The 26992-nt window shown below is 31.6% G+C and overlaps 4 protein-coding genes across 7 annotated transcripts; 3 read left to right on the plus strand and 1 right to left on the minus strand.

The window, feature by feature from the left end:
- Nucleotides 1-410: 410 nt before the first annotated feature.
- LOC145977672 (uncharacterized) lies at nt 411-7089 on the plus strand. The gene is made up of 4 exons (XM_083109783.1): nt 411-1754; nt 4002-4154; nt 5800-6150; nt 6279-7089. The coding sequence occupies exons 1-4, from the start codon at nt 1158-1160 to the stop codon at nt 6429-6431; spliced, it is 1254 nt and encodes a 417-aa protein (XP_082965909.1). The 5' UTR covers nt 411-1157; the 3' UTR covers nt 6432-7089.
- A 942-nt stretch (nt 7090-8031) lies between these two features.
- LOC145977676 (acylphosphatase-2) lies at nt 8032-10190 on the plus strand. The gene is made up of 3 exons (XM_083109787.1): nt 8032-8316; nt 8796-8922; nt 9905-10190. The coding sequence occupies exons 1-3, from the start codon at nt 8244-8246 to the stop codon at nt 10017-10019; spliced, it is 315 nt and encodes a 104-aa protein (XP_082965913.1). The 5' UTR covers nt 8032-8243; the 3' UTR covers nt 10020-10190.
- On the minus strand, nt 9809-17253 carry Rab3-gap (Rab3 GTPase activating protein). 2 transcript variants are annotated; one of them, XM_083109775.1, is made up of 20 exons: nt 16995-17253; nt 16808-16918; nt 16485-16566; nt 16302-16419; nt 16036-16237; nt 15633-15960; nt 15089-15520; nt 14605-14972; nt 14152-14538; nt 13884-14084; nt 13429-13813; nt 13264-13358; nt 12899-13147; nt 12655-12828; nt 12363-12544; nt 11771-11992; nt 11398-11688; nt 11173-11325; nt 11006-11096; nt 9809-10920 (listed from the first exon to the last, which is right to left on the minus strand). In XM_083109775.1, the coding sequence occupies exons 1-20, from the start codon at nt 17077-17079 to the stop codon at nt 10829-10831; spliced, it is 4248 nt and encodes a 1415-aa protein (XP_082965901.1). In that variant the 5' UTR covers nt 17080-17253; the 3' UTR covers nt 9809-10828. The 2 variants fall into 2 exon arrangements, with proteins under 2 accessions (XP_082965901.1, XP_082965902.1); XM_083109776.1 differs by having other exon boundaries at nt 9809-11096; nt 16995-17252.
- Nucleotides 17254-18058: 805 nt separating this feature from the next.
- LOC145977677 (uncharacterized) lies at nt 18059-26730 on the plus strand. 3 transcript variants are annotated; one of them, XM_083109788.1, is made up of 13 exons: nt 18059-18225; nt 18552-18717; nt 19163-19207; nt 19303-19423; nt 19658-19962; nt 20217-20790; nt 20992-21226; nt 21331-21524; nt 21606-21713; nt 21813-24737; nt 24836-25086; nt 25184-25430; nt 26481-26730. In XM_083109788.1, exons 5-13 carry the CDS (start codon nt 19883-19885, stop codon nt 26544-26546), a joined length of 4680 nt encoding a protein of 1559 aa, XP_082965914.1. In that variant the 5' UTR covers nt 18059-18225; nt 18552-18717; nt 19163-19207; nt 19303-19423; nt 19658-19882; the 3' UTR covers nt 26547-26730. The 3 variants fall into 3 exon arrangements, with proteins under 3 accessions (XP_082965914.1, XP_082965915.1, XP_082933886.1); XM_083109789.1 differs by lacking the exons at nt 18059-18225; nt 18552-18717; nt 19163-19207 and having other exon boundaries at nt 19214-19423; nt 21334-21524; XM_083077760.1 differs by lacking the exons at nt 18059-18225; nt 18552-18717; nt 19163-19207; nt 26481-26730 and having other exon boundaries at nt 19214-19423; nt 24836-25066; nt 25184-25323.
- Nucleotides 26731-26992: the final 262 nt, after the last annotated feature.

A 26992-nucleotide genomic window follows, 5' to 3' on the forward strand; every position in this document is an offset into this window, starting at 1 on the left:
GCATTCTTATATTTTTTTTTTACTTCAATCGTGGGATAATCTGTGCAATTTAACTGTGATGCGATACACAAAATATATGAATGTAAAAGCAGGAACTGTCATCTTTCACGATCTTTACTTCAAGTTGTAGAATCAATCATTGGAAGAGTATTAAATACTTTGACGAAGAATTAATATATGTATTTCTTATCTTTCAAATTCCGCATCACGATGATACTCCTTCTTTTTCGAGCTGCACGCCTTAAATGTGACAGTGACAAGCTGTGGAAGTTCTCGGAGTCCTCGAGGATACCCTCCGTCACCGAATCGTCTTGGAATCGCGTTACAACAGCGGGAATGCGTTCATCGTTACCGATCATTCTGATCCGTGATAGCACCGTGATAGCACTGCGATGAGAGGCGATTATAATCTATAAGAGGGGGAGGGGAAGATCGGAGAGAACGAGGGAGCAAAGGAGAGCGGTACCGCGGGTACTCGGTGCCGGTGGTTCGCCGCGCGAGCGACGACGCTGCTCGCGATAATGCGATAGTGTTGGTCTGTTGGTCCGCACGTTTAGCGGCTAGCACAGTTGATAAAAGATAGCAGTTCTACCGAAGACAAGTCAGTATTCACCCCGCTGCTGCTGATCGACGAATCCATTCGATTTCATCGATCCTGAGCGCACGGAGGGTTGAATCCGATAGCGAAACGCTTTCGCGTCATCTCGCTGAAGATCCTCGTGTATTGAAGTACAATATACCGTACGATTTACATAATTCGATCTGAGAAACACGAGGAAGTATTTTTCATCATTGGAAGAAACCTTGTTTTCAAGTATCGTTGAAGAAATTTATGTTTTACGCAGAGCGCTGAAGAAATTAGCTAAGAACGGAAAAGTTTACAAGCTAAATATTTTTATCCTATCGAGAGCATGTCATGTGTGAACATGAATGTCTTGCGATGACGATGACAAAGGCTGGTCTTAACGAGTAAGTTGAAGACCAAAAGCAAGACTAAGAATCAAATATCATCGGAGAATGCGGATGTCAGGAAGAAAACGTCGAATGTCATTGCATTCAAACACGCCGTCCCTCATTTTTTTTAACTGATTACGCATTTTTCTTTTCCTTCTTGTTTACGTAATAGTTAATAATTTCGAAAGCGCAAACCATGCAGAATGACCAGCGGTGCGACTATTAAATTCGATCCGGATTGGGTGAGAATGGTCGAGTTGCGCGCGGCTAGTGCCGGGATGACCGGGGGCCTGGACAGGAGATCCTCGAATCGCCTGCACTACGCCATCCTGACGATCCTGGACACGATATTCTCCGCTTTCATGGTCGCGCCCGCGGTGGTCGGTTACTGGCGCGGCACTTGGGAGCTCAGCGACTTCTACGTCTACCCGGATGAGCCGGTGCTCAGCACTTTCGCATCGATCACGATCGGCTTCACCGGTCTCTTCGTCTTCAACGTGCTGCAACACAGCCTGGTCGATATCCTCCATCCAGACAAACATCGGCTGTCTTATTATCTCGGCTCGCGGCTCTACACCAGCGTGTTCGGTCTATGTTGCGTTAATGCCTGGCGTGGCATTTTTAATGCCCTGGACATCTACACGGAGCAGACCCCCGGCACCATCGTCGCCACAACCGCCGTCAGTCTCCTCGCGCTCGGCATCATGCGCGCGATCCGCAACCTCTCCGCGCCACCGTTTGCGCTCGTTCTCGACTCGTGTTCGGGTTATTTTGAAGTGCAGACTATGTTCCGCGTCAATGTAAGTATCCGCCTGTCTTTCTCCTTTTCTCTCGGAGTGCGCCGCAAGTCTGGTCCTAGTCCAATGTAAGATTACAATTACAATCTTGTAGTCTAACTATAAATGTCTATTATATCAAGAAAATCGAATTAGGAAACAAAATTATAAGATAACATGATATTAAAAGAAGGGGAAAATTTTCAGGATAGAGTTATAGAGATTCTAGAAGCTGTATTTCTTTTAGGGAAGAAAATAAGGAAGAAAATAAGGGAAGAAAATAATGTTGATATATATAACTTCTGGCAGATAAATGTGTTTCAATAAGTAAAATCAAAAATTTACTTTTATTGAAGAAAGTATTCTCTGTTTTTATAAACTTAGACAAAAATCATTTAAAATTCATTAGTAGGTAAAATTCACGTATCAAAATAAAAGTGCTGATAATACAATATTGTAAAAATTACTGGAAATTCTTGCCCAATATTGTTCTCAATATGATACAATATACAATAGAAATATATTACATATGTTTTTTTTATATAGAATTGTTAATGTTACGAAAGAAGAGAAGTACGTTATCAAATATATCACTTTCTTTGCTTTTTCTTTTATCAGATTATAAGAGTATACTTCAAAAGCACTCTTTAGAAGCTTGAAATTTTTATTTCCTGCAAAAATAAATAATATATTTTATAAAAAAATAATATCCGTGAGCAATATAGATATAGGTATATTTATATATATTATCTTTATAGATACATATATTTGCCTGTTTCTACATACGACTATAAATAGAACGAACAGTTAGAAAAGACAAAGTTATAAATTTCTCTAGTATGTGATACACACACAGGCTATTTTTGTTAAATAAAATGCATTCTATTTCTTAATTTAAGTATTTTTAAATCTATTTTTAACTTCGTACTAATGGACGTGATGTAAGTTGACGAATTCTTTACTATATGATAAGAAAGCAAAGAAAATAAGATAAATTATGATAGGGATTTTTGCGACTCTAACTTAAATGATGTCTGTTGATTCTTCTTAACAATAAATGCTTGTAATTCTTCTTAAAAGCTTAAATATATTACATACAACATATAAAATGCATACAAACAATATATAAAAATTTTTTTGTCTATTATCTCATATATAATTTTTTTGTCTATTAACAAAAATTTGATAGAGAAAAAGGAATGCGAAAGAATAAACATCCGGAGAATACGCGTTAGAAGTCTCTTAGTAGACACTCTCTTCGTGCATTACATTACACAAACATGATAATTTTCCCTCGATATATTATTGTCCCCCGATTGCTCACTGTCAGTTCAATCACTGGGATAAAGCGCGTCGTAAATCATAAATCGGATCGACGGATCGCATATGCCTCGTCGCGTCCAAGCTCGAGTTATCGGTGTGTATAAGCACAGTTTCCGGCTAAATCCCCCGATCGTCAACCACTATTGCGCTTGTATAGTCTACGTGCGTATTAGCGCAGTATGTGCAAGTGCACTAATTTACGCGCCACATCTTGTCGTTTGCGATCGCGCCTTCTTCTGTATCTGGACGAGGAACGTTTGTCTTATCTAGACAATTTTTCCGAGCAATTACGTTTATCCGTCAATTTGAATCATCGAAATAATTATATTAATTAACTACGATTATATAAATATGGATTTTTATAAAAAAATATGTCTACTCGAGTATCCCTAGAAGATATCTTAATAACAGATTGTTAATTGTATTAAAGATTAATTTTATATGATTTTGATGTGCCTTTCTTTTATCGTAAAGCTTATTGCATTTGACATATTTATGAACAGCTAGACATTTTTAGCGCGCTGATAATATTTCTGTCAAAATATGATGAACATGTGGCTAATTTCGAGAACCGACATACATAATTAATGTTGATCCCTATCTCAACAGATGCCACACGATAGACATTCATTTATATATCTATTATCTTTCAAGTGGCGCGAATAATATTTAATAATCAAATTAAATTAATTGAAAATTATAATTATCAATTATGCTATATTTTATTATATATTTTCTCTTCTTCCTCAAATTATTTTGAAAAATTGCTATAATGGCGATTGAAGGATATACTCTCTGACAAGAGCCTGAAAAATGTATTATCGCATAATAAATATCATGGAATTTCTTGCGTAACATATTTTAACACATTATTATATTTAATTAACACATTATTATATTTAATATTTTTTTATTACTATATGCGAAATGTTAATATTGCGGTTTCAGAATACAAGGGACTGGTCATTGTACTTACTGGATTGTGCCTTTAGCGTCGGTGTTGTTGGCACATTGATTGTTTTCGTTTGGAGAGGGGTTTGGATCCTCATCGATATTTATCTATTTCCGGAAAATCCCAAATGTTCTGCCGTTGGCTCACTGGTAAGTACAATTTTTTTAAATTGATAGCAAAAACAAAATTACGAACGCTCAGATGATCAATAATTTCAACTTATTTCACATTGCATATGCAAATATCGCACATTATTTTTCCTTTTTTTCAAATAAAAATAAATCAGAAATTTTTCTAAAAGTTTTCTGTTTTATTTATTTTTATTAGAGTCATCATATATTAATCATTATATTATTTATTTATTTTTAATAGAAGCCTGATTGCTTCACAAGAAGAAAATTATAAAAATATCGGAAAACGCCGTATGATTAACGATTAACGCGATATGAATATAATAAAAAAAGAGTAGAAGTAATAATATTAAAAATAGAAAAAATAGAGAAACGATATATTAGCATAAAATGATAATAATTAGCAGCGAGAAAATGCAAATCATAATTATATCCCTACATTTAACAAACTCATTTCATGATAACAAGAATCGCTTCTTAAAGAAAATGTACTGTCATAATTGGACAATTAAAGCATCGATTCGAGATTCATAAACAGAAAATTTTGGACGCATTATCTGATATCTCTCAGATACACAGATTAATCCGAAAATGCTGTTAAACCGTTAAACCTAAAACCCGATCAGTCAATATTAAAATTTATTATCATACGATAAAAAAATATAAAAATTCAGATAAAATAAATTTGATGATGTCACGTATGTCTAGTACTTTGAGTAAAATTGTGATTGATCATTCTTTAAGCGCCGATTTAATTGATATGTGAACCGCGATTGCCGATCCTCGAAACGATTTATAAATGTTATTTTCTTAAATATATAGCATGTCCGTTCGCGAAAATGATTATACGTGCGTGAACTCGCACTTATTCGACGATTGCAATAACGCAACGAGAAACTGTAAATTTTGCAGACATACGAGACGTACGTGCGTAGTGCCATGGCACTACACGCCGGTAGTTCGATTATATAATTGAATATTCGCCAATTGTATGATTGCCGAGGCACATGGCACAATTGTCGGTATATGCATATGAAATGTTTTACGTTATCCCTGATTCGTCATTTGTAATGTCGTCGATATGACATGATTTATACGATTTTCGAATAGAAATCGTGTTTTAATTTTATATGCAACAGAAACGAAATTTCTTCAATGTATGAATCTTTAAGGATATCACTTTCTCTTTTTTAGCAAAAAAAATAAACCTTTCGTTTTTTTACTCTTAGAACATAGGATATATTTAAAGAGGATAAAAATTTCAAAATATAAGCTCTTTAAAAACATGAACAAAAAGGGTTTTTAAAATGTTAGTCAAATTCGCCATTTTGTTGCTCCGATTTCATTTTTTTACAATTTTATAATTTGACCTGACAATACTCTTGTGTTTTATATTTTATCTTATGTAATTTATCGTAATGGAATGTCATGTTTTTTAATTACTGTAGTTTTATGTTTATCATTGTAATTTACTAAAGAGAGTCCGAATTGGACTAAAACGTCTAATTTTTATTTAATTTGTGATAGTTATCAAAAGTTTTTAAAACTTCGCTCTAATTATTGCGTTTTATTAAAGGTTTTATTAAAGGTCCTTAAGTCGTTTTCTACCTTTTTGTTGATGAACAAAAAGATTGAGAAATATAATACAAGAAATGTATTACAGGCTATCGGCTATTTTTTAGTCGCCGTGACGTTTTGTTTGCAACCGCTGATGCGATACGTCTGCGCGCGTCTTCAGGGTCTGGTTCTCTTAGTAGTCGCGGATGCTTTTCTCCTTCTGAGCTTCCTGGGGACCGTGAACGTCTGGCGTGGTATATGGAATGCGCTCGATCTGTGGCTGTTGCCGGATAATCCGGAGTTATCCTCCTGGATCACCCATATCGGCAGTTTCGTCTTTCTCGTCCTCCTTAATTGTAGCAACACCATTCTTGTACGTGGCGTTTACATCGATGCCGAGGAAGAGGCAGGGAAGTGCGTCGTGTTTCCGTGTCATTATCTTCGATTATTCTTTAAGGTTTGTATACAATACAATACAATACTTTCTCGACAGAGATAAAATGACAGATAGATATAGAATGACAAACGATCGAAACGATTAAATCAATAATCTTTCTAACGCTTATCGCTTATCTTGAACGTCAGATCGAACGTGAAAAGAAGCAAGCGAGACAGCAGAAGCTACTGGCCTCTCAAGATTTCGACGGTCGTACCAATGTAAACGAAAAGGACAGCGAGAATGGAACTCTCCTGCCGAATAATACGATTAAACCCGCGAATGCGGACTCTCTAGGATAGATGATACGAGATGACACGCTGATTTATCATAGACGCAATAATTCGAGCGGAGGAGGATGATATGACACGTACGAGTTCAATCGTGCGAAGAAAACTCGCATTTGCGAATGTTTATGCGAGACAGTGTTTCTTTCCAAATTGAACTGTCATCCTCATTTTGTGTGTCCATTCTCGAAACGTTCTCTCTAAAGGAAGCACGATTGTCCCTTAAATCGTGATCCTAAGCAGAGCCGGAGAATCAGGATGTGTAAAGAGTGAGTTATAAAGAAGATGTCTTGACTAGTGACTCGCGCAACAGAAAAAACGGCCGGAAGGACTGTCAAGAACGATGCATTTGCAGTAAGACTCCGTATGATCATTATCAAGAGCAATTTTTGCAATGTAATATAATAATATATGATATGCAAATGTGTCACGCTATATTAGACGACGAAAATTAGAATCTTAAAAGTAGGAATTAACGCTGCCGTGTATTTTGTCTTCAAAGGTCATTCGTATAGTTAACTATACCTGAGGAAAAACTAATGTGCAATATATATATTTTAAAAGGAAAGCCTATTTATATATTTATTTAAAAATGTTGTGCATAAAGAAATCGATTCATATACTTATCGAATAAATCGAGCATTAATGTTAATGTTCATACGTGTCAACCACATATATTTGCTCACTTCTTCTAATCTAATTGTAACGGTCATCTAGCGCTACGTGAACTGAAATGTTAATCATGATTTGAATTTGAAAATTGGTTGTAATTTAACATTACGCAGAAAAACGTAGCTTGCCATTTTATCTTCACGATTTTTGCAGTAATGCTATAAAACGTTACTGTCTTATTTTATGAATTTATCATTCGCATTTTGATTTAATCTAAAAATAAAAAAATAAACGCGATCTCTCTACTCGATAATTATCCAAACTTGTACGCATACAGATTTATTATTGAGCTTAACATCGAACGGGACCTTGAACGCTGACATAATAGATTGAACAGGATCATTATAAGTAGAACCCTCTCTCCCGTATCCTGTGTACACCCCGTACTTTTTGCTCTTGTGCTCGCTTTCGGGCAATTACTATGTCATAGCGTACTGTAATAACTAATTAGCCGAGATAATGACGGGACAATAGACGGCAAGCATGATGGATAGGAAGTGCTTAGTTCGACGATAAATGCTTGCTCCCCTGGCCTACATTTAATGTTTCCACAATGAACAACTCCCTTGTGCGCGTTGACAAGGCAGGAGGAATTATTCTTCTATTTATGTATCTCAAAATTGGTTCCATCATCGGTTATCGATTCTTCTTTCATTGCAATTCCACTCATGCTTTTATGAAACAAGTTTCTCATAATAGAGTATGCACTTTCAATTTTATCAATACTAAAAATAGTAAAAATACTCTTAAAATATTTTCGTAACATTTTTAATTGTGTATTAAATCAAGATAGGGAGAAATCCCTTGGTCTCGCACTCGAATAATGTAACTGGATTTTCAAAAGGATCATAAACTGTTGATCAACTCTCAATCGATCGTGATCCAATCAATGTCAACATGGTGGGGTGATCTATTTGAGGAAACACGGCGACGCGAACATCGTGCAACAAGAATCAGTCAGTGAGGTGAGTCGTGGCGAAAGGTGAAACATCATTATAACAGGGGATAGAGAGAGAACGAGTGTCTGATCGACGAGGCTGCAGCCTCGGGATATTCCGTATCTTTACTGTGCATTCAAGTTTAATCTTTGAAAATCCCATCACTCGAGACACAGAATTGCAGACGAACGCAAGATTTTGTTAAAGCTTGAACAGGATGGCGGCGGATGATCCTCTTTGCCGGGAACCATTGGTATCCGTCGAATTCGAGGTTTTTGGAAAAGTGCAGGGTGAGTATCGAATGTTCACTCGAATCAGGATTTTTTCACTTGTTACGCTAAGTAGTTTAAATCTCAGCTATTCATCTACATCGTATCTCTTCATTTATAATGTTTCGTGTAAGAGACAGATAGTAAACATGATTCTGTACAATTATTTATGCGAATCATTTATCTCGCTCGTCGCGTATTAATTTTTTTCATTTCCAAGCATTGTCCTGTATCGTTAAGGTTCATTAATCTATTAAATATTAATGAATCTATTTGGTTTTTACTTGTTCTTGTTAAAGCATTTTACATATTTGCATTCGATAAAATATACTCTTGGCACTTACACTTTAATAAGTGTATCTCCGTTTTAGTATTTTAGTCTAATATAAGTATATAGAAGCGTAAACACGTAATTATATGCATTTGTTTATATAAGCATTTGGCATCTCTTTATCCCGCATCTTGTAGAGAATCTTAAAAGTCTTTAATGATCCTTGCAGGTGTATATTTTCCGAAGTACGTGAGAGATATATGTATGCAATTGGGAATTTGCGGTTGGGTGAAAAACAGTAAAACTGGCACGATCCTTGGGAAGATGCAAGGACTTCGGGCGTTCGTCGATCAGATGTGAGTCTTAAAAATTGCATCCATAAATAAACTCTCTCTAACAGTTTTAAAATTATTAGTTGGAACATATAAATGTGAGATAAACGATGTGTATCTCTGCGGTTCCTCGACCGTCCTTGACTAACAATTGCAGCGTAACGAGCGGTATGTCGAAAACTGACTTTAATAACGACTTTAATGAAATAATGACGGCGCATCACCTGTTTCCTTCATCGCTACGTCACTACGTCACCGCGTCGAAGCATCGTTGTCGTTCAAAGACGCCTGAACATGGACCATCTTACACGAATAATAATTTCAAGTCTTGCGAAAAATCTTGAAATAGAAGTTAATCGAGCTGAATCTCAATTCGCGTGAACAAGTACATATGCTTTAATAGGAGGGCAAAATAGAATGCATTTGCCCTTGGCAAAAGAGTTGTTAAAAAGAGATATATAAAATACTTGTTATTTAGAGATGCGAGCCAGACCTACTGAACCGTTTCTTCGATTGCGATCGTGAAAGAAAGAGAGATATATATCATTAATTAATCATGTGCCATTTCAATCGATTACACAAAGACTTCATCTCGATATTAACGTAATATAAAAATATCTGAACTCGGTCTGATTAGAGTCGCTAATTATAATTTCGGAGCGTGTGAAGAAAGCACCGTGTGTGGCAAATGCATTCATATATATAGACAAAACGTACATTCACTCTTGATGGATGTTCGTTGTTTGGTAACGATGTCAACGATGCAATTGGCAACACGACAAATATATGACCTTCTTAAACTTGAAATCGAGCACCGTTCGCGGTTTTTAACCAATATGTATCTGTAGAAAAACTATATATTTTATGTAAACAAATGACGTAGCGTTCAAATATATTCAGAAGTATCACATGATATCCATTGCACTTTATATATCAGTTCAGCAAAACAGCGTTTATAATTGTTCTCCTAACACAATATAACATTAAATAAATATTCAATTTTCAGGGCACAGTGGTTAACATCAGTGGGTAGTCCGGGTAGCCAAATACATCATTGCGAATTTACAAATTGGGAAACCATCACAAAGCAACAATATCAAGGTTTCGTAATTCGTTTTTAAAAATATAACGCATAATCGATGTAAATCTATTTAATATTTAAAGAGTGTACCTTGAATGCAAGCAATTGAATTGCACGTGGTAAACAGAATATACTTAAAATCCCACTGACATTGAGAACAATTGTACGACGATTTCATTAAGCATTCTTCGAAATATATTATTTTAATAAATTACTAGTTTATATATGATACAATGGTGAAAAATATGTAATATTTAACGTATTCCTTATATATATATATATATATATATATATATATATATATATATATATATATATATATATATATATATAATGTATATGTTATACATTAAATATTACAGATCCTTCAAGAAAAACTTTTTAGAGATAATTATTCTTAAAAAATATATGTTCAAAAGAAATATTATATTTGATTATAGATATATAATAGAATAATAGAATAATTAAAATATTTAAACTCAATGATTTTCAAATTTTTAAAAAATTGATAAATGTTCTAATCTTCCTTCCTTCCCAGATAAATTATTATATATATATGCATCTTTTAGAACAAGAACAATTAATGTCCTGTGATAAAACAGCATTATAACAATATTATGTACAAATATACACATTAATATAAAGTGCGCTTCAGAGATAATGAACATCATATCAAGATTGTTCATATTTTCGCTTAATAAAAATGTGTCGAATGTCCCGAAAAGAAAATAACACAGTTTACATCATTTATTCTTATAACTTTGCAGCTTGATTATCACTCTTTTTATTACTATTACGACAAAGGCGTAACTTGTCTTTTCATTGATAGATTGACAATGATTACAATTATTATCGCGTTTCGTTGTTCAGTATATACAAATTATACAATTTCTGATAAAATCTCGTGTATGGCGGTTTCATGCTTCGTAATATCACAGGACCTAGTTTACAAAAAAATCAGAAACTAATTATTACCCTCATAAATAAATGTTGCATCCAACATCAATTGCGCAATATGATAATCACAGTGAGTTTTAGGTAAATGCACAGATATTCGTCGAATCAGTTCCACAGTGTCGACATTCGAACAATTCGTACAGACTATTTCAGGCACATTCTGAGGAAAATTATACGGTCAGAAAAACTAAAAATATTCGATAAAAACATATCAACAGATTTGTGCATCAACTTACCAGATTTTCCAAATATCTCGTAAGCGCTGGACTCATTTGTGACATTTCTTCCAAGAGATTAGGTGTTTTCGAGAGATATGCCATCATTCTTCTTCCAGCTATAGGTAATAAGTTTGCAGCCAAACGTTCGATATCGGTTACTGCTACAGTTACCTAATTACACATATGTTATGAGTATATATATGTACAAATAATTAAAAAAAATGGTTTGTTATATACACTTACCTCTTCTGCTAAACGATCAAAACCGTTTATATATAATTGACAGGCTTGATGTATTCTTAATTCATCATTATTAATTTTCCAGATTGACGCCAATGCCTGACATTTGTTCATCCACGAAATAGCCTGTGATGAACTAATCGTCACACCGTCGGTGGTTTCGCGATGAATAAATTCCATTGACGCTGTAATTACTCTACATAAAAATTCTGTACGCGTATTATCTCTTTTGTCGTCTCGGTACCACGTGAGCATCGCTTTATCCGTTATGTCTTGAAAGAGATAGGGCTGTACCTACACAAATATAGCGAACAAATACGTTCATATATGTATATGTATTTGTATACTCGCGCACTAAATCGCGTGCTTTACTTACTACAGACTCGAACAAATTATTCAGTGGTTTTAACATTTTCAAATTGAGACACGCCATCATGTACAGAACATTTGCCACTTGTACGTGTAATAAGACCAAATCATACCAAGCTGGCATTTGAGAAATAGCTAGTGTGGCAAAAGGTTGTGGTCCACCAGGATGTCCGTCCCACAATTCTTCTGACTTTATTGTTGTACCATCTCCTCGTTGAAGTATTTCATCCTGCATAGTATAAATTAATATTTCTTTACATTATTCTATGGAATATTTAAAATTATTGAATATTCTTTAATAAAAAAATAAATTTTACATTTAAAATTGAAAATAATATAATTTTGTTCATCTTTTGACTTCACGAAAAGTTTAGTTCATGAAAAAATTTTTTTTCAATCATTTATAATTCAAATGCCTCGACATTTTCGCTAAGAAATAAATTATCTCAAATTGATCAGAGCATTAAACTATTAAAAGAACATCCGATGTTCTTGGAACATTTTATATATTAAAATCCACTTAATAATTTACGATTTTTAGCTGCATTTTTCATTCAACAATTTTTACACAATTCTCTCTACATTTTCTATATACTAACATCAACAAATATATCCAAGAAAGTGACACAGTGCTGTAAAAATGTTGTCAGTTGAATGTCAGACAAACCAATATCTTGCATGCATAATCTTTCCTTTGGCAATTTCCCGAGCTTATTCATCAGTTTCGCCGCCGCTTCCATTCTTTTTTTTATATGAAGCGTCCAAAGTAGACAACAAACGCCTATTAAACAAATACATATAACACATCTATATAAATATTCATCTTAAAAATATTTTACATCTATATAAATATTCATCTTAAAATAAAAACAATATAAAAATGCAGCCTACCATGTTTCATATTTTTCATAGGTATTTGTCGTAAAACAGTTAAGGCAGCTGCAAGCAAGTCTAATTGAGTAACATCTTTATTCCACGACATAGCAAACTCCCAGCATAAATTGGCCAGTAAAACACTACTTGTTAAACTGTATGGAAAATGGCGTTTAAGTAGAATCATTTTATCTAGAAAAAAAGAAGAGATTAAAATTACACAAAAACAAAAATAGTGATTTCTCTCAAGTGGATTTCTTGCCTAATATATATGCTTCTGTTGTCATATTAGTTTTTGCTTCATCTCCAATTTCTACCGATAATGAAAGAAGTTTTTGTTGTTCCTGTTGAGATACTTCAATGGCAGTTGCTTCGTCCAGTGCATCAGTCAATTGTAAAGAATCTATTGATAATTGCAACTGATCGAATTCCACATCAGTTGTGTCGATTAATCGTACTGGATCGATACCTGTTGTACTGAGCCATTTTGCAACCAGTTCAGAGACAGAACCTGATACAAACGAATAAAGAGTAGAAAAAGAACTATAAAAAGAGAGAGTACAATACTATTAAATAAATACGACTAAGAATATACACTGATAAAAATAACAAGTTTAAATAATTTACCTTTTCCTTTGGCAAGAATCGATGCTAAAGAAATATCATTTTTTGTAAACGGTAAAGTGAAGAATTGTGTTGTTTCGTCCGGTATAACTTGCTGACTAAAATTAAAATAATGTTTATTATTACAGAGAAATTATATTTATATAATTTGATTATTAGAATATATACCTAATAACAGCACTTAAAATAGTAATATCTTCAAGATTTCCAATTAATAATGTAAATTGACAGGTGTCATTGCTAACATTTTCCCATTCACTAATTGAACTATATGTTTCATCATCTGGTGTGATGTCACTCAGTTTATTTTCTGTTTCATCTATATTAGTTATGTTATTCATATTTTTATTGTCTTCACTTTCGTTGCCATTAGTCTCCAACAATTTTTGATTCTGCAATTTCTCTTTATACTTCTCCAGAATCATAGCAATTGCTCTGCATGCTAATGCAGCAGTAAGCGCGTTAAAAGGTTTTGTAGATTCTGTTAAAAGAGTCCGTACGTTTTTCCACCAGAGAGAAACTTCGTTATATTCAACACATATATCTTCCACATCTATAAAATTTAAGTTAATTAAATTCTATATATGTCAAATATTATATAGCATTTCTTAGCCAAAACCTACCAGTTAACAAACAAATAACATGCAGAAGTTGCGTGAAGCGTTTCAGTTCGATTTCTAAAGATATAATTTCTTCTTTATGCGTCCAATATATTAATGCCAGTTCCATGAAATTAAATGGTTGAATGTTACTATCTTTAGCAGCTTGTTGCCATTTCTCTTTTACATCATTCGAGTACATCCATCCTTGATATATTAGTCGCGCTAAAAATTGTATCATATTTAATGCAATAACAGTATAGTTATAGTCATTATAAAATATACAACTTACAAATGTCGTTTATTTTTTCCTCTTTTAAGTCTTTTCGTAGTCCAATGGATTTTGACGAGCCGAATTCAAAACACGATAAAAAATTGAAAAATATTTTTTCGTCCTCTTTAAATTTAACTTTAGTTTCTGTTGAAACATTAGTATCCTTAAAACTATTTATCATCTTGGCTAATTTAATAATACGATGTACTTCTCGTTCCGAAGTCAATAATATCAAAGATAAATGTTTAGAACTCGGTGCATTATCAGCTGTAACAATATTATATTCAGGGGGAATGTCAAGTTGAGCCTTAACATATTTATAAAATGTAATTATTTGCCGTAATTGCATTGTCAACTGATGAAGCATTTTAGCAGTAGGTTCTAATTCTTCTTCTTTTTCTTCTTCTGTAACATTAACAAAACATCATATATGCACACATATATACTTATGCATTACATATACACACATACCTTTTATCACAAAACAATTTATTGCAGCAAGCAAAGCATCTGGCAAAATATGTTTGCTGTTCATTAAGACTTCTATTGTCTGTACTTTAATTTCATTCGTCTTTAATCCCAGGCAGGTGGTAGTAACTTCAGCAACTAATTTTTCTTCATTAAATTCTTCTTCCCTTAAGTATGTTCTCAATTTCCTAAGTAGATGTATATCGCGTGCACGTTTTCCATTTTTACTATTAAGTGCAAAATGAAATGGAACACAAATCTCTTTTAATCCTCCAAGTGGATCCATAAACACACACGAGTATTGTGCTTTATTCTTTGACAAGGTAGCGTTATCGTTTGCACCCAGAAAGCCATAATTAATATATAGTAGTCTATAAGAAAAAATATATTAGATTAATAATCTTGTATTCGATAAATAAAATACAAAAAAGATAGAGAATATAGTAAAAAAAGAAGCAAAAAGAATGATACAACGATTATAACTTACCGTCCATTTTTACTAGCGGTAAAGGTAGTAATCTTTGGACCCTGCTGCACATTCCAAATGTCTATCACACCCTTCTTTGGCGCATAAATGACTAAAAATAACGCGGTGCGCAATAAGGTTTTTCGTCTAGATTTATTGATATTCCTGTGAATTCCACGATCTTTCTCTTCAGTAACTTCAATCCAACCACACTGAGCATCGCGATATCCTTTCCACATTCTAATAGCTACGCCTTTCTTGTTATTTATAAGTAACACTCTGCCCATAGCGTCCGATATTACTGATAACATTTTATTTGGACTGCAGACAATGCAATCACCTTCTCTCATAATATCACTTAAACCAAACCGACAGCTCATTGTCTCTACAGATTCCTGAATGTTACCTTTTGATGCATCAGATGTTGTATTCTTTGAACTGCCACGAAACCATCTAAAACGAAATTAATGTATTAGTTCAGTAATGTAGAAGTATTAGTTGCAATAAGTCTCTTTGAAAAAGTTTATTTGAAAATATTATATAATATATACATAGTTATACTTACGGAACAGCAGTACCAATAGCATTAGCCAATTTGCTAGCCATAGCAATGGCAACATCCGATAGAACTGGTGCATTACCACCTTCCAATGCATAATGAAATCCTACAAATGGTCGTTTTCCTGTTGCAACGACTAAATTGTGTTGTGGAGCGCTAGATCTATACATTGCATTATATCCGCCGCAAATTGAAGCTGTCATTAAATGATCAAAACTATTTATTGACGTTATGCCAATTACTTCTGAATCATTTGCAATATCTTGATTTTTAAACGCCCATTTTTTACATGATAAGTTTGGAACTGGGGGTAAATCATTGCAATTAGCTTGAACTATAAAAAGGAAAATATTAAATTAAGATTAAATTAAAATTTAAATAAATGTAACAAGGAACAGAGAATGTATACCTCTAGCTAAATGATTTCTACATGCACGTAAAGTTGAAAATAATGGAAATCCCTGTAATATACAGACACCACTATTATATGATATATAAATTTCTTCGCTGCAGCCAGTATCTCCAACATGCCTTGGTAAAGAGAATGATTGACATTTTATTCCTAGGACTGATTCATTGTGAATCTGTTCTTCAAAGAGCAATGCACCTGTCTAATATGAAAGAAATTGGTATAAAAAATTAATGATAAAAGAATAATAAAAATTAAGCTCTTACTTCTGTGTAGAATCTAACAAAGCCTGTATTATATCCAACAGCTATACATGTCCAATCTGGACCACTAGCCTTTCCTAAAGATATTAGAGGTAAGCAGATCACTGATGTTGTCCATTCACTGAAAAAAATATCTCTGTTATAAATGGAATAATATTTTTAGTGTGATTTAAAAATATTACTCACTTCTGTTCCTTTGTTATTTCTCCATCCCATGTTATATGAAATTTATTTTTTATTTCATCTAATTCTTGCGAATCCCATTTTGCTATAAACAGATTAAAGAGTATTTAAAATATCTTGTTTATAAAAAAAATATATACATATATAAATTATTTTTCATCAATAAATTATTTTCATATATAAATTATTTTTCATTTTAAATACATTGTTAATCTTAGATTATACATGTATGTCATCAATAAAGATTGCACATATGATAAACACATATCATCACATGAGACATAAAATATGATATAAATAATATGAGACATAAAATTTACACTTACAAATGAATATAATCATTTTTGTATTCCAAGCCATCACAAATACATCTCCAACCGATGACAATGATATATGACAGTCTTGAAGAGGTAATTCATTGCTTGGTACATATTCAACTAAAATTTAAGAATATATTCAAATATACACACATCACATGATTCTATCAATTTGATTATATCAAGCAAAACTTACATTTGCTAATGGCATTGCCATAAAGTAATTTCTTAACATTATCTATATCTGGTATATTTGCTATTCCTTTAATTTGACAGGACATTGTGCGTAATTAATTATGCACAACAGTAACTTTCTGCAATAATATTTAATCCTTGCATCTGTTTGTATTATTTGTTTATCATAATCCGTGCTTGAATCTCTGAGATTGATGATACAAAGACAGATAATGCTTGCAAACGAGATAAGTGGAATACATTCTATATATATACATACGATATATGTAGGAAGAGAGAATAGATTTAAGGTGGAAGCACATAAAATTGCAGGAGCACATAACCATAAGCATAAGAAAATTGATTGGTCCACAAATATATGCATAAGAAAATGAACCAATCAATTTTCTTATGCTTATGGTAATGCGCTCCTGCAATTTTATGTGCTTCCACCTTTATAATTACTTTACTGTTGAGTCCGCTGAATGCGGCCATTGGTTTCTGCTTTAAGGCCGGGTCTACAATAGGCAATTTAAGCCTTAAGCCTTAAGAGATTGACCAATCACAGGTCCGAATTCATAGTCGTTTCTCAAATCTTAAGACTAGAGAATTTCTTAAATCTATCCTAATGCGACCATTTCATTGGTTGAATAAGATAGCTCAAAGAAATTCTCTAGTCTTAAGATTTGAGAAACGACTGGGTGCTTTCCAATTGAGATATCCCTAGACACTTTTATGCACACGGCGACACAAGTCGCGTTCCAATTGCCGTAACTGCCGACACAACTTGAAGGTAAAAGCACATAAAACTGCATAGGCGCATAACCATAAGCATAAGGAAATTGATTGGTCCACAAATATATGCATAAGAAAATGAACCAATCAATTTTCTTATGCTTATGGTTATGTGCTCCTGCAATTTTATGTGCTTCCACCTTTACACATCCGTACTCAGCTCGAGGGCTACTAGTCAACTTGTGTAACCTTCTGTTTTCTAGGGACAAATGAAATATGCGGTTGCAGACTGACGGCGATTATGTTGGCAATTTTCTTTTCCTTTTGGCCGTGTCTCGAAATTACTGCCAGTACTGCAAATTCTATAGTGCACGTTACGTATATTATATATTTTCAGTGCTGGCAGTAAACTGGCAGCAATTTCGGAACACGGCTTTTATCCTTTTTATTTAAAAGACAACCACTGAAGTATATTAAATACAAAAATGAACAATAAAAATATTAAAAGTATCATTAAAGTAAGTAATTCGAATTAATGAGTTTTTGTACAATTAATTTTTTTATTATATTTAATAAATGAAATAAAGTTGTTTCTTTAGCATATTTGCAGATTAGGTATATTATTACTGATTAAATTTTCATTCATATTTATATATTAATATAATATTATGCATTTATATATTTTATTTATATATTATTTATATATTATATAATATTATGCATATATATATCTATGTATGTTAATAACTTTGCTTCGAATTATTTACAAACTAATTACACAAATTTTACGTGTGCAACATGTTTTTCACTTCATCACCCTCACCATGGATTAAAAAATATCAAGATGGACATGGTTATGAAGAATCCTAACCCTCCACTCGAAAGTCGCACTTAACTTTGTTCCAATTGAGTCGTGCACATCGCTACACTTTGTGCCTTCCTGTGTATGTTTGTGTTAAGATGTGTTAAACAATTGGAAAGCACCCACTATGAATTCGGACCACAGTCAAGTATATGAAGAGAATACTCGTTTGATGTAAAAAAATATGATTTAGGCTGCGGTCAAGACTGTGCTACGAATGCTTTGAAACATCATTCTATCTTTATTCTCATGGAATATAGAACAAAGATAGAATGATGTTTCAAAGCATTCGTAGTGCAGTCTTGACGCAGCCTATGGGTCTGTTCTTTTCAACTGCACTGCTGCACTAGTGCAATAAGTTAGAAAGAAACAAACATACTTTCTTTCACTCTAACTAATTGCACTCGTGCAGCAGTGCAGCTGAAAAGAACAGACCCATGGGCTGCGGTCAAGAAGACGCTGAGATGCTTTGAAGCGTTTGATTGACCAATCAGGATAAAAGGAGTAAAAATTTCTTTAACCTGATTGGTCAATCAAACGCTTCAAAGAATTTTCAGCGTCTCCTTGACCGCAGTCTACATCACGTACTATAGATTTTCGGTACTGGCAGTGAATATCGGAACACAGCTTAGATCAAGGTTAGATCAAGATTACTATAAAATTATAGTCGCTTGTAATACGCCTTATAGCATTATTTTCTTTCGTTTTTTGTATGAAATGCGTGACCCCGCAGATGAGACATTCAGAAAACTACGTCAATTGAGAAACACACCGCTGCAAAAATATATCCGAATCACATCGGCCGCTATAACGCTTATGTATGTTGGTGCAATGTACATTTACTATAGAAGAAAGTAAGTATTTATTTTATTTTAAATTTATACATGTATGTATATATATATGTGTGTGTGTGTATGTGTGTATGTGTCTATTTATCAGACATTTATGTTTACAATTTAGTCAAATGTTAATTTACATTGTATAATTTTAATTATATTTTATAATTTACACAATAGACAATTTAAAGTTCACAATTTATGTTTTATTTTATAATCCAAATTTAATCAAATTTTATTCTACAATTATAGAATTGTTCCATACTTAAACGACGAATCATATACAATCTCTGAAGACGCTATTGCTATGCAACATGATTATGTGACAAGTGATGTTTTGAGAAGCGTTATTGATAAACTAAACAAGAGACAGCAAGCTAGATTGGCAGAAAATACTGAACCAGAGAATCAAATAAAAGATACTGAGGCAAATAAGAATTAAGTAACGTTACATCCAATTAAGCTTACATAGGAATAATGGATGTTGAAAAGAATAGATTGCATAAGCCTAATAGTCCAAACAGAAGATTAAGATTAAAGAAAAGTTATAAAGAAAGGTAGTACCACAATGTCAAATATATTAAATTGCCTTTCTTGCATAGCTTTTGTAGTTTGATTTATTGTCATGTATCCCTTAAAAAAAATATAATGATAAAAAATATACACAATATTTGAAATTTATAAAAAAATGTTCCACAATCTTTTCATTATACTCTTCCTCATTTTTATCCTGTAAATAAGTATTTTTTATATTAATAATATATGATGCACAATATTTTTGAAATCACATAAGATATTCTTCTATTTACAGTATAGATAATAAAGCTTCTCTTTCTAATGATTCTGATACTGAAAACAAGAAAAGTAGTATTGCAAGCACATCTAAATCTTCATATGATGATGACAGTATATTGGATTTTAAATCGCCAAAAAGAAAAAATACTGTGCAAGCAAAAATTATCAAGAGCAATAAACCTTTAGATAAATCTAAAAAGAAAGTGCTGTGCACTAAATCTAAAGTAATTAACAATGGGAAAAAATTCGAAAGCAATAAATTATTGCAGAATAAAAAGATTCAACATGATGCACAACAACCATCAATTGAGTCATCCTTTTTTAAGTCTGAAAAGAAAGACATAGACTCACCACAGAATTCGATTAATGTGAAAACAGCTTATGTATGTCCATTGTGCTTTAAAAATCTTAAAGATGAAGATTTACAAACCGTACATATGAAGAGTTGTGCAATAAAAAATAATGTTTCAACAAAAACATTGATGGATGCCATGGAACTGCAAGAACGGCAAGCTGCAGAAAGAAAATCATTAGGTTTACTCTCTGCTCCCATATTACAAGATAAAAAAAAACCTGTTTCACGGAAAATGGTAGGTATTTAATTTTTTGAATGCTAACAAATAAGTGTTTTTTCACATCCTATTCGAAAATTTAACATTATTTAATATTATATAGTATTATAGTTGATAGCCTTTGTGGTGTGTTCAAATTATTAAAGCAATAATAATATAAAAGTTTTCAAATAAATTGTAAGTTTTAAATACAATTTTTATAAGTACAAATTATTTCAGGTATCGCACGATGATCCCGATTTTCAGCTTGCTTTAGCGCTTTCCAAATCTCTATATGAAAAAGAAGAAATGGAAGAATGGGAAGAGGCTCAAATTGTAGCTATATCATCTAATTCATCGTTGCCAGATAGTAATGTAGAATATCCTCAAAAAGCGACATTACAAAATTTTGGCTTTACTAGCAGTAAAAATATATCACCAACAAAAAATTGGCCTACAAATAAAATTAAAAAAAGTACTTTTCAATTAATTTATATAGTTGATAGGAAATCAATAATTGCTGATAACTAACACAAGTTTATATACATATTTTAATTTTCAATTTTTTTGTTTTTTAAGAAGGAAAACCTATCGAACCGACTATTTTACAAAAACGTACTGCTGCTGAAAAAGAACATATTTTAACAGAGAGAATAGCTGAAATACTTATGGCCTATAAAGATTTTACTCAAAGATCACAAGAAGAACAAGTTAACAACATCAAAAAGAAAATTGTTCTAAAAAATCAATTACTTCAGCAATTGCATCAAACTGTAACTATATTTTATTCATGATGTAATTGAAAATTATCCAAATTGAATGTGTCTATAAACTTTAATATTTATGTTTATAAGGAAAATACATTGTGGGACAGGACAAAATTAACTCCAACTCAGAAAGTATTTTATGTAAAGCAACTATCGCCTTACATCACACCATTAGAAAAGAAAGAAAAATTAAATGTAAGTTTTAATTGACTTTCCAGTAAAATAAATTATATGCACTTAAAAAATATTATATAATACGAATATATGTGAAATATATAATAATATATTTTATAGGAAGAACAGAATATTGAACAACTTATGGAACAAAACATAGATAATAAAATTATTTCGAATAACAAACAAATATTAGAAACAAAAGAAATGAAGGCTATAGAAGTAATGGATAACAATGAAGAATTAATCTCTTCAAATGCAGTCAACACATGTTGCAAAGAAAAGACATTTCTTGACATTCTTGCAACAAACTGGAGAAATATGCTAAATGATAGTTCTGCAAGCGATATTATTATATTTGTAAAAAATGCCAGACATATTTGGGCACATAAATTAGTTTTCTATGCGCGTTGTACAAATATTTTGCTTGATGTAATTTCCAATGATACGGAATTCCCTACTGCAAAAGAAAAAATTTGTTGGTTTGATGTAGATTATGATGTTGCCTTAGCCTTTCTAGAATTTGTCTATTGTGGAATAATCAATGAACATTCAAAAATATTCAATTCTAATGCATCATTATCTGATATTAGATTTTTAGCAAGGAAATACAAAGTAAATGATTTATTTGTTTATTTACGTCAAAAAGAATTTAAATCTAACATAACAGAAATCAAACATGAAATTTGCAGAAAAAGTACAGAAAATGTATATGCAGATATGGAAAAGACTTTAAATGTTTCAAAAATAGACAAATCTTTTAATGCATCACTGAATCGTACGTGTGATGTCTCAGAAAACATTCATTGTTCTCAAAGAATATTATTACAAGAGAATGTTAATGATAATTTACATTCCCTTGAAGATAATGACATATCTGTAAAGGACTGCTGTGTTCTGCAAGATAAAAAATCTACTTTGACAAGAATATCCGAGAAAATAAACTCCAGAAGTAATACACCAGCAAATTCGGAAATTTCTAATGCATCGCCTGATATGTTTGACGATACACCTGATATGAAACATAAATCCATAGTACATTTTAATAATCATGAAGATTCTAATATTAATATATTACTGAGTTTAATTAAACAAGATAAAGATGTTGATATTTGTAGTCAAACATCATTAATTGGAAAAGGACAGAATGTAGAATATTCGCAATTAGACAAAGATATATCTATCAATCTGAAAAATGAACAAAATGTTATGGAGATTAATTCAGATTCTGAGTCAAATTCTCAAAAACTATTCATTGACAATATACATGAAAATTCGATAATCGATACTCCTCAAAGCAGCAAGTCAAAATCTATTCAGGATTCTTCTTTGAAATTAACCAAACAGAAAAGTAATCTTACATTATTCATCGAAGAAATCGAAAGACAAAACGCGAAATTGGATTCAGATTTAGATTCTGATATAGAATATCCTGTAGGAATATCTCCTATAAGGTATAAGAATCCATTCCATATAAATAGATACAATTCTGAAGATTCTGAAACTTATCATGATAATGTCGAACAGTCAATTGAAGTAGAGAAAAAACCTAGTCGATTAAGTATAATAGAACAGCGTATGCAATCGTATGCCGATAAGAATCCGGAATTCTATTCTCATCTTTCTAATAATGATGTAGACATTAAACAGACTAATACTTTGCATATGGTTTCTATATCTAAGATGACAATGGAATCTTCTTGTAATAATACACAAAGTTTTATTTCACCAAATGAGAAAGATATTAATATTTCAGAACAAATTGCAGTCACTAAGACATCAGCAATATGTTCGCCACAAACAGCGAATCCATCGTTTAATGAAACTGTCCTGGATGTAGAAACGGACGAGGAAGAGATTTCTATGTATTCTAAATATATGAAAGATCACAAGGATAATAGTATAGCAAATTATCGTGCAGTAATCAGGAATGGATTAAGTAATAGTTTATCTCACAAAAATATATCATCTGATTCAATCAATAAGAATAATGATACTGAAAATAATGTTAATATTAATGATACTGAAAATAATGTTCTGGATAAAATTGTTTTAACACAAAAAGACGCGGATATTATCGTTTCATCAGACACAGAAGTTGAAAGCATATCTTCTAGTATTAATCATCCTACCGTTTTGAAGGAAGATGATTTTGATTATGAAGATATTATGCCTTATTCCACACAGCAGTCTAAAAGAATAATAGAATATAACAAACAAAATATAGAAAGTCAAAAAAGCAATCAATTCGTCCAAATTGAGGATATTCCAAAAACTATAATCACAGACTTAGAAGAGGAAAAAGATTTTAATGGTTCAACTAAATCAAATCAAGAGGAATTCAATGCTAGCAGCACAGAGATGACATCTAATGATATAGATTGTAATATAAGTTTCATGCAGAAAAAGTCTAGATTTAATGAATCAAATGATGATCAAAAGGAAAAATCTATTTCAAGCCCGATTATGGTACCTTCCAGTCCAGAGTTTTTAAATGTAGAAAACTTACTTCTAGATGTAGAACATCGTGATGAATTTACATTAGAAACAAATACTCGTGAACCAAGAAAATCGGACAAACCGTCTTTTAATTTTGAAGATGAAATATATCTTGCAAACGTTGATGTTAATATGTATGGGAAGCATGTTTTGGAAAAGAGTCAGTCAACTAGCATATTAAATACGACAGAATTTAAAAAGAATAGTGCACGCAGACGCAATAATAAAAATAACGATGGAAATATCAGAGTTAACAATTCAATGGCGAATAATGATATCATACCTGTTTGTGAAAACTTGGATAATAATCCTACGTTTTTGACGCAAAATTCTGTAAGCATTAGAAAGTTTGAAAAGAAATCCTTATCTGAGGGACAAATTAACATAAATAGACTACATAATCGAGAGATATCTACACATGCATCTATACAGTTTAAATGTAATTATAATGAAAATATTGAAAATACGAAAACTGCACTTAAAATTATTGAAAAAGATGTTACACCTCCACCTAATTACATTGGTATGAAAACTCCCGAATTAAACGTAAGTTTATTAATAATAATAAACTGTTATAAAAAATATGAATGTGCTTTTTCCTTTCTTATTAGCATTTTTCTTTTCTTTTCTTATTTAATTTTTAGAAAGAAATGAAGAAATATGGATTAAAGGTACAAAAACGTGGCAGGGCTGTAAAATTATTAACGCATATTTATAATGAACTTCATCCTTTAGTGCCTATAGCTGAAATAACATCAATACAGGAAGTCACTGAAATTTCAAGTGATGAAGATGAGGGTCCACCCTCAAAAAAACGAAATGTGGATAATAATAGTTTGGAAAAATTAAATAATCCAGAAGACAGTGATGACAAAGTACTTTGTTCTCCAAATAGGTTTAGTATAAGCATTAAATATTTTTTTTCAAATAATGCTTAATAAAATATATTTTATATAGTCATAATATAACAATATTATTTGTGTCTATTGCAGTGATAGCGATGTAAGTTCTGGACAAAATTCAATTGGCAAAGAAATGGAACTTTCTGATACTGAATCATTACCCGAAAATCCATCTAACATCACAGAAGCTTTTACAGGACTACTGAATGTTGATAAAGATTTACATAATAAAATATTGCAATATGAACCTGTAAACATTAAAGAATTGCATCATACATTGCGGACACACGGGTTTAAATGCAAGTTTTCTAATCTCATGGATTACTTGGATGAGCAGGTTTATTTTCTTTTTTTCTTAACTTACGTAATACAATTATAATAATTAAGAAAAATTATATATATATATACATATATATATATATATATATATATATATATATATATATATATATATATATATATATATACAGGGTGACCCATTTTAACTTAGGCAGCCAAATAACTCGAAAAATAAGCAAGATAGAGAAAAATGTTTTAGACAAAAGTTGTATGGTTTCGAGGGGGCCATAAGATGGTATCATTGGTTTGACCTTGAAGAGTCATTTGAAGGTCACGTGAAGGTCACTTCAATTTTTTTAAATGGAATACCCTATATATTTTTGTACATTCTTGTAGCTTATTTCGAGAGCTTTCCAAAACACTATAATTAAGTACCTTTCCGTTAAGTACTTTTTGAGTTATGATGCTTGAAATAATTTCTTAATTTTACATAAACCGTAAAATATCTTGTAAAATATTCATTTTTCGATTATCTTACCTTAATACTTTTATGTACAAAATAATGAGAGGAATCAATTGGTGTAAAGAAAACACATAGTTGTTTTTAAGAAAAAATATGGAATTGTTAATTGCAAATTACATATTTTTTCTTCGAAACAACTATGTGTTTTCTTTACACCAATTGATTCCTCTCATTATTTTGTACATAAAACTATTAAGGTAAGGTAATCGAAAAATGAATATTTTACAAGATATTTTACGGTTTATGTAAAATTAAGAAATTATTTCAAGCCTCATAACTCAAAAAGTACTTAACGAAAATGTACTTAATTATAGTGTTTTGGAAAGCTCTCGAGATGAGCTACAAGAATGTACAAAAATATATAGGATGTTCCATTTAAAAAAATTGAAGTGACCTTCACGTGACCTTCAAATGACTCTTCAAGGTCAAACCAATGATACCATCTTATGGCCCCCTGGAAACCATACAACTTTTGTCTAAAACATTTTTCTCTATCTTGCTTATTTTTCGAGTTATTTGGCTGCCTAAGTTAAAATGGGTCACCCTGTATATATATATATATATAATTTGGAATTTTTATTTTAGTGTATTACATTTTATATACCAGAACAGGGTGCCAAAACACGCAGGAAAAAGTATAGTTCTACATAAAAAAATATATTTAAGGAAACTTATAATTTCTTTATATTATAAATATTATTAAGTAAAGAATTTTGTACATCATAACTAAACTATATTATTATATTATATAATTGAGATAGATAGCAACTGTGGTTTTGGAAAATATATATAATCAATGTATAATCAATTTGTTTAATAAAATATTTCATTGTTATATTCTTGTTATATCATGTTATATCATATCACATTATTTTTATAATTTAATAAAATTTATATAGATCTAATAAATATATACATACATGAGAAAAATTTAATAATTTTTCATTTTTATCTAAGTTTAATAACATTATATTATATTATATTTTTGCACTCAATTGTATAATTGTGAGAATTATTTCTCTCTTATTTAATGTTATTCAATTAATATTATTTAACAAAACAAATTATAAAACTAAATTAAGACATAAGCTAATAAT

The sequence above is a fragment of the Camponotus vicinus genome, unplaced genomic scaffold (genome assembly GCF_025532165.1).
Source record: "Camponotus vicinus isolate PSW18456_S1 unplaced genomic scaffold, iyCamVici1.0 SCAF_1, whole genome shotgun sequence".
Classification (NCBI taxonomy): domain Eukaryota; kingdom Metazoa; phylum Arthropoda; class Insecta; order Hymenoptera; family Formicidae; genus Camponotus; species Camponotus vicinus.

What these genes read in the sequence shown, in the direction of transcription:
- LOC145977672 (XM_083109783.1), top strand. Translation starts at nt 1,158, where the DNA reads ATGACCAGCGGTGCGACTATTAAATTCGATCCGGATTGGGTGAGAATG. An exon ending in AGACTATGTTCCGCGTCAAT is followed by an intron (nt 1,755 to 4,001) that starts GTAAGTATCCGC and finishes TTGCGGTTTCAG; the next exon opens with AATACAAGGGACTGGTCATT. An exon ending in ATCTTCGATTATTCTTTAAG is followed by an intron (nt 6,151 to 6,278) that starts GTTTGTATACAA and finishes CTTGAACGTCAG; the next exon opens with ATCGAACGTGAAAAGAAGCA.
- LOC145977676 (XM_083109787.1), top strand. Translation starts at nt 8,244, where the DNA reads ATGGCGGCGGATGATCCTCTTTGCCGGGAACCATTGGTATCCGTCGAA. An exon ending in GGTTTTTGGAAAAGTGCAGG is followed by an intron (nt 8,317 to 8,795) that starts GTGAGTATCGAA and finishes TGATCCTTGCAG; the next exon opens with GTGTATATTTTCCGAAGTAC. An exon ending in CGGGCGTTCGTCGATCAGAT is followed by an intron (nt 8,923 to 9,904) that starts GTGAGTCTTAAA and finishes TTCAATTTTCAG; the next exon opens with GGCACAGTGGTTAACATCAG.
- Rab3-gap (XM_083109775.1), bottom strand. Translation starts at nt 17,079, where the DNA reads ATGTCCTGTCAAATTAAAGGAATAGCAAATATACCAGATATAGATAAT. An exon ending in GATTCTTGCCAAAGGAAAAG is followed by an intron (nt 13,148 to 13,263) that starts GTAAATTATTTA and finishes CGTTTGTATCAG; the next exon opens with GTTCTGTCTCTGAACTGGTT. An exon ending in TATGAAAAATATGAAACATG is followed by an intron (nt 12,545 to 12,654) that starts GTAGGCTGCATT and finishes TTTGTTTAATAG; the next exon opens with GCGTTTGTTGTCTACTTTGG.
- LOC145977677 (XM_083109788.1), top strand. Translation starts at nt 19,883, where the DNA reads ATGGATGTTGAAAAGAATAGATTGCATAAGCCTAATAGTCCAAACAGA. An exon ending in AACCTGTTTCACGGAAAATG is followed by an intron (nt 20,791 to 20,991) that starts GTAGGTATTTAA and finishes AAATTATTTCAG; the next exon opens with GTATCGCACGATGATCCCGA. An exon ending in AAAAGAAAGAAAAATTAAAT is followed by an intron (nt 21,714 to 21,812) that starts GTAAGTTTTAAT and finishes TATATTTTATAG; the next exon opens with GAAGAACAGAATATTGAACA.